General features: G+C 39.1%; 2 protein-coding genes across 2 annotated transcripts in view; one reads left to right on the top strand and one right to left on the bottom strand.

The window, feature by feature from the left end:
• Window positions 1-7,500, bottom strand: part of LOC121416234 (putative ammonium transporter 3) — a 43,848-nt gene that overhangs the window by 31,829 nt on the left and 4,519 nt on the right. The window lies entirely within an intron of this gene.
• Window positions 2,616-4,562, top strand: LOC121416235 (tripartite motif-containing protein 5-like). The gene has a single exon (XM_041609742.1). The coding sequence runs from the start codon at window positions 2,698-2,700 to the stop codon at window positions 4,525-4,527; it is 1,830 nt and encodes a 609-aa protein (XP_041465676.1). The 5' UTR covers window positions 2,616-2,697; the 3' UTR covers window positions 4,528-4,562.

The following is a 7,500-nucleotide window of genomic DNA, read 5'->3' as shown; positions in this document are numbered from 1 at the left end:
ATAGGATATTTATATTGCGCTCATATCCACCTTGTTAGATGCTCAGGGCGCTCCTATATTACCCGGCTAAGCTAGGCGTTCAGAGCGCACACAGCTTCTTAAGGAATTATTTCCTTTACCGGTACCCATTTACCTCACCTGGGTTGAGTGCAGCACATTGCGGGTCAGTTTCTTGCTGAAGGAAATTATGCCGTGGCTGGGATGCGAGCCCACGACCCTCTATATACCTACAGCATGTATATCAATAGTAAACGGATTGTTTATAGATGTAAACAATTACCGCGTACCATCATGATTAGTTATTAATTATTGTTCTTATTATAATTTTCATAATTTGCCTTATCATTTTAGCAATGCGTATATTGAACATCTCCTGTTCGTCATGAAGTTTGCATACATGCACAGATCAGTGCAAGGAGATTTATCAATTATCTCTTTGAAAGGTGCTCACGTAGAGATTTTTTTTATTCTATTATCATCAGAGTACAAATTGATGTGGAATGAGAAATAGACTTGCACCTGGAGTGTTATTCGGTCAAGCAAGCTTCGGCGTGCCTAAATGCAGAAATACAAAGGCTGGAGGAAAAGTGAATACCGTTTCACTAAATTTGCTTTTTTAATATGTCATATAGTGCAAGATATTATTTGAATGAAAACAAAATCACATACCGTTTATCAAGACTGAGTATGCAGCATTTCTTTTTCATCCCGACATATTTCAACTCTTATATTTAAAAGCACGTATCATTTCTTTAAACCAGAGATATACTCTTACTCTTAAAATGTTGGGCAACATACTATCCACACAGCAATTGGCTAAAAATTCATTCAATTCTGTGTAGTTTTTAACCAATACTGTGTGATTTTCACCTAAAGCACACACTATCGGTTTAAACTACCCAGAACTTGATAAAGTTTTAACCAATTGTTGTGGAGACAGTATGTTGCTCAACATTTTTAATAGTGTATACAAGTTGGAACAAGAGAGACGGTTCCTTTTCATTTCAATTAATGAAACATCGAAAGCTTCGCGCTTCGCCTGGGAGGTGGAAACTCAAGGGGAAACTCCCCCTCCCTGCACCCACCCCCTAGGAAGCGCGCTTCGCGCGCTCTGTAAGTGTTGGCACGCTTTGCGTGCATTTATACCGCCCCCTCCAAAATGAAATCCTGGCTACGCTGTTGACCAATAATCCAAAATTTAGATGCAATAGAGATTCGATAGACTGTAACTATTTCTATCTAAGTTTTCCTCACTCAATATGTACTCAATTATCTACCATGTATACGCCTAGGCTCGGGCTGGCATATGCTATGATCACCAGTCGTACATGCATGAAAGCGGGATTTAATCTCAAAAATTGAAATAGCATGCATGGTGTCGCATGAAAGAATTTTGCACACGAAAAAGCAAATCTAGGGACTATATCACAAAGCTTATAGCAATGATCGTAAAACAATTAATGAATTTGATTCTGTTGACTATAATGTACAATCAAATTAAAATCAAGTGATTGATCGTTAACTTTTGTGTTACCGGACCCTCAAGTCGCGTCCCCGGGGTTTGCTAAAGCTCGCAAATACCTCCTCAAACCAATACCCTTGAATAATGATAATACTAGTATTCAAACAAGTTCAATTTTTCCGCGCGAATTTTAAGAATCGCAGCTGTTAGTTCAGAAGATGTACGGACCCAAACACGAAGGGTAAATAAGATTTACTATCAGTTACCATTGAAAACGATCTTTTTTAAATGGCTTTCTCCAGCCATCGCAAGGCATATTTCAAGCAATTCGGTTAGGTGTGAGAGGGCCTTATAATTGGCCACACACACACACACACATCCTCACATACCAGCCCACCCCCTTTATTTACTCCTTGTTACGTTCACCAAATCATGCACGCACACATTCTCCTACACACACGTCCCCACACATTCTCACCACTCCCTGACACCAAAACCCATGCACACACCCCCATCCTTACCTTTCGCAAAAACCCTCAAACACAGTACATTTATTTTTTCTTCACCTATCATGTAACCCACTCATCGTGCTCATGCTCTTTATTCATATCAATCTTAAGTTTATTTGCTTTCCCTATCTCCTAATATAACATTTTGCTATTCAGGAACAAAATATGTATAAACAAATCACCAATTTAAGGTATAGCTAATATCAATCCAGTCCTCAAAAATGAAATAATGGGTTTCAATCAAAAGTGGCGCACATTAATCAGGAGTCTGATATACAGATATAAAGCTATTAAAAAAGACTCTATTTAGAATTCGAACGTCCTTCTTTAAGGTACATGACTTAGAGTTCTTGAAAAGGGAACATCCCCCAACCAGTACCTGTAGATACATGTTTCGGTAGTAGATATAATTACAATGTTTTTATTTGTTTTTCATACTTTCTGAACTTTGAACAAAGTCTGCAGAAGGGACCGTATAAATTGAACTGATTTGATAACAATCGTATGCATCAAGTGTCATTAATTCAGATACTTCTTAGTACGTTCTTGTCACAAGACAGTAGCTGCACACGTGAACAGATCATAGAGTGTTAGATGCCTGGACTTTTGAATTCATTTTTTCCTCAAAGATGTCAAGGTGATAGGACTTAGAACACAACAGTAAATTAAGGAATCTAAATAAGAAATTAGCAATCAATCATTGTTGACTGAAATGTTCAAAGAGTCATGGCTGCAAAAATCTCGGAGGACAAATTTGAGGACCTAAATTGTTCAATTTGTCTGGAAATCTTTGATGACCCAACCCTTTTGGGGTGTGGTCACACATTCTGCAGAAAATGTTTGGGGAAATATGACAAGTGGCGTAAAGCTTATAATGACATGGAGTGTCCAATTTGTAAGCAGCTGACTGAACTAGACAAGAATAGGGTGCAGAGTCTTCCAGCAAACGTTTCTCTTAGAGGAATTGTAGATGAGCTAAAGGACAAACAAGAACGAGAGCAGCAAATCAAAGGCGTGACTCAAATATGTACCATACATTGTGAAGATGAACAGTATTTTTGTGATGACTGTAGTAAAACAATGTGTTCATTCTGCCTTGGGACAGGTGAACACCGTGAACATGCAATACGAAAGAAAGAAGACATTGTAAATGAGGCCAGGGAACGGGAAACCAAGCTGTCTGCCAGATGCAAAGAAACGAAGGCGAACATTCTTAGGGAAATCGACATTTGCGAAGAACATCGACTAGAACTTAACACGTCTTTGACGAGGGTTAATAGGGAAATAAGTGACGCTTTTGACACGAAAACAGTGCATCTGCCATTGGAAAAGAAGACAAGACTCTTGGCACAAGCACTGTCCCTTCACAGCCTTCAAGACAAGAAGCTAAACGTCGACGTTGCCAAACACAAGAAGGCCATTAGAGATATCGATGCACTCCTTTCACAACTAAACCAATGTTTTAAAAGGCTACATAACGGTTCTATGATAGCTGCTCACGTTGCCATCTCAGCTGAATTGGAAGATTTACTAATGAAAGAAGAAAACCTCCAGGACACTTCTGAAGCAAATGAGGAAACCCTAAAACGTTTGCAATTTGTCCCCGCCAGCGACAGCATCCCTGCACTAGGTACGGTGCGATTGAGAAGAGAAAAAAGATATCTGCAACAGAGATTTTCTGACGAAAGTCAAACGATGCAGCGCTTATCCGATATCGCTGAGAACAATTCTTCGGTCGGCAAAAAATTCTCATTGACAATCATAAGGATGATATCTCTATCTGGATCTATTCAAGGTATAACGCGGATGTCCAAAGACACTGTCTTGGTGGTGTATGGTTCATCCAAACCTGGTTCTGATCGTGTCTGTGTTTCCGGTAAGGTAGATCAACATCTTCCAGCTGATGTAGGCGAAGTCTGTAGTATTGCTTCACTCACTGACAATAGATCAGTTGTGTCCCAACAAAGTCACACTGTACGAATCTTCAACCCCAACGGCTCACCCACAGGTGTCAAATACACATGTAAGAGTGGCAGTTATTTCCTTCGTACTTGCAGCGACCAAGTCGACAATATCTACGCTGTCAACGGCAACCAAGAGATTTACATCTACGGCGGCGAGGACCCAAATCGTGAACAACAGGTCATACCTATCACACACACACGAGACTTTAAACCAGAACAGATATGCGTGATGAAGAATGGGGTCATGATTGTCACCACCCGTGGTAGCAAACCTGGTGCCATCACTTTCCTGGATCAGAATGGTCACGTGATTAGATCGATAACCGCTAGCCATACACATGAACACCTGTACACAGCAGTAGATACCATGGACAGGGTATTTGTTGCAGGTGTGCGACTGAACTCCAACTGCCTCACACTTTCTATGTACGAACTTTGGGACAAGACACTCAATAGGCTAATGAATCCTACAGACATTTCTCTATCTCATACCATAGGGAATATGTCTACATGTTCCCTTCAATGCTTAACACCAAGTTTGCTAGCATTTTCAAGACAGAAACAGCTTTATTTTATTGAAGTAACATTGTAAGCTGATAATCTGTAGTAGATGACCCCCGGGGGAGGGGGGGGGGGGGCAGTCAAATGTATTGCTGTACACACGCGTGGCCAGATTATTTCTAAACCCCAAACGAGTTTGTCTCTGTGTGCAAAATAACCATCTAAACAAGTATTTTTGCGGGCCTTATTTACAAATTTTGGCCCCTAAACAAGTTGTCACCAGATTATGACCCCGGGGAAAAAAGCTTGGGGGGAAAAACGTATCCTGAATACGTTTGGCTAGTCTTAAATAAAACGGTTTGGAAAAAAATCTCCTAAATACGTTTGACCCTGCGATTGACCATTGACCAGTCTTTCAAAACTACCCCTTTTTTGAAAATCGGTGTTTTTGATACCCTTACCGTGTGCACGCCCGGCCCGCGTTTTTTTTTCGGGGGGGGGGGGTCACGCGTGCGTACAGCAATATATTCGACTGCCCTACGGGTAAAAGTTACATTACATGTACTTCAAATGTCACAAAAACTCTCCCGGATTTGTATTGTGATTTGACTTGGATTTTCAATGTATTTACTGTGTGCTAGGATTGATTCCGCGTAGTTAAGCGAAAACAGGATAGTGACGATAACTTACGAAAAAATAAACACATCTTAGCCCGATTTAGCCCAATGGCCACAATTCACATTTTAAGAGAAAAAATGTTTCTAATTATGAACTCTCAAAATAGCCATTGATTCGTTTCTGAGAAGCTCAAATTTTTGTATCAGATATAAAGTTATGATGGAATATGGATTTCTTTCGATGTGGAATATAAAACAAATAATCACTTTTGAGTTTTTGATGAGACAAACTATCTACATAATTCTCAACAAAATAAATGGAGAAGGTACATCAATAATGCTTCAGAAATAACGTATTTGCTATGTATTCAGTATTACTGTATTATTATTGTCGTTGTTCTCGTTATAATACGAACCACCGATCCGGCACATGCACAGCCACCGGCTTGAAAAGTTTTATGTGATAATTATGTACATTTATGACTATCTGGTCTATATTTGTTTTAGCTTATAGATTCCTGAACAAAATTCTTGAACCAATAATTTGAAAATTATGTGTTTGATAATGACTTGTTATTGGCATCAAGGGTTAGGTTTACCGAATATGTTGAATATCATTTATATGCGAATGCAACCTCGACATGAATAGCTTGCTAAACTTGCCAATGGACGCTTTATTGGGATCTTTTATGGTTCAAGATATGCGAAGGGTTGGTTAATTCAATGCATTGCACCTTTGGGATATGTGACTTTTAGTCAGTCGAAAGTGCAATGCCGCTGACATTTTCCACCATACGTGTAATGACGGTGTACACAGAAAAAACACTGAATCTGACACACTACATTGATAATTTGACAATGTCTAACAATATCTACATGTGCATCGATTTCTTGTTTTTATTAGAAGATATCAAACAGATAATATATATATATATATAGAGAGAGAGAGAGAGTAAAAAGTAGTCCCCATAAATATCAAAGGAGTTAAGTACCTATACACCCTTTTTAGACAGGCTACAATTTCCTTAACCCCGTACTATAGGTGGGGCTAAATTGCCATTTAGCCCACTTTCTTTTTACACATGCAGCATTTTTGCAAAGTGGGCTAACCCCACCTTTAGAACGGGATTATTTGGCCCTGCAAAAAGGCAGGGTTATCCCAGCAATTGCGGTGCTAAGAACGATAGTACGGGGTTAAGATCGCTAGTGTAAAACGAAAGTGGGCTAAGCTTAACCCCGTACTATAGGTGGGGCTAAATGGCAATTTAGCCCCACCTATAGTACGGGGTTAAGGAATTTTAGCGTGTGTAAAAAGTGTACGAGTGAAGTACTTGTACTACGAATGATCGACAAAAACCACTAGTCCGGGGTTAGCGAGTTTCGTGTGTGAAAAGCAAGCATTCCTTATCCGCGGTTAGCAATAACAATTTGGCATGTGTGAAAAGGAAAGAAACTAGTACGGGGTTAGCGATAGTCCGAGGCTAAGAAAATCCTGTGTAAAAAGGGTATCAGGAATCCATGTAGATTGGAGCTTGAGATTAGAATCATATCTTATGGATTTATGGATGGATGCAAACAATTTCAAAGGATTACAACTGTTTAATACTATGTCTTCAAACATGTCATAATGATCTCTCTTATATAATATATCTTGGGTTTTTCCAATAAACCTTTGAAAGGTGGTGGATATTTGATGAATTAAAATGCTTTATTTTTAAGCATTATTTTTTCACTTTTAGTGTAGGTCTTATTGTTCGAATATGAATTTATTTCACTGGTATTTTCTAGTATATATACATGCAAATAATTTTAATAATTTTGCATCTGATTATAATAATAGGATTAAGACCATCGTAGCATCTACTAAGGTACAACAACCTGCACAACTACTTGACATATAGGTCAATTTTACATCTGTGTTATTCGGTTTATTTTTATTAAACAAATTGTACGTATACGTGCGACTTTATTGATGACAGTGTATGAATTCTGTACTAACAATAGCTCAGTTATATATTTTCACATCATCATCAACATAATCCACTCTTAAAAATCTCTCCATCATAGAACTTTTATTATATTGCTTTCTTCCCCTGACCCACCCCTCCCTCCCTCTCCTCCCACTCTCTCTCTCCCTCTCTCTCTCTCTCCATCTCACTCCGCCCCCCCCCCCCACCACATCATGTTTGCTTCCATTTTCTCTCCCCTCCTCCCCTCGCTATCTCTCTCTTCTTCTTTTCCCTGTGACATCACATCTATCTTGGTCTACCTTTATTTCTTAATCTAATAAATGACTTAGAAAAATAACTCCAGTGCCATGCGTGGTACCCAAATCTACGGCCTTCACACTCAAATCCAATTGTTGGATATATTTTTAATCTTCCTGATACTAATTGATGTTCTGAGATATCCGAACATGGTGTCCAACGTCACGCTATTGAGATAGT

The sequence above is a fragment of the Lytechinus variegatus genome, chromosome 5 (genome assembly GCF_018143015.1).
Source record: "Lytechinus variegatus isolate NC3 chromosome 5, Lvar_3.0, whole genome shotgun sequence".
In the NCBI taxonomy this organism is placed as follows: Eukaryota; Metazoa; Echinodermata; class Echinoidea; order Temnopleuroida; family Toxopneustidae; genus Lytechinus; species Lytechinus variegatus.
This window is presented reverse-complemented; position numbering and strand designations above follow the sequence as displayed.

Coding starts and splice junctions, on each gene's coding strand:
- LOC121416235 (XM_041609742.1), top strand. CDS start 2,698: ATGGCTGCAAAAATCTCGGAGGACAAATTTGAGGACCTAAATTGTTCA.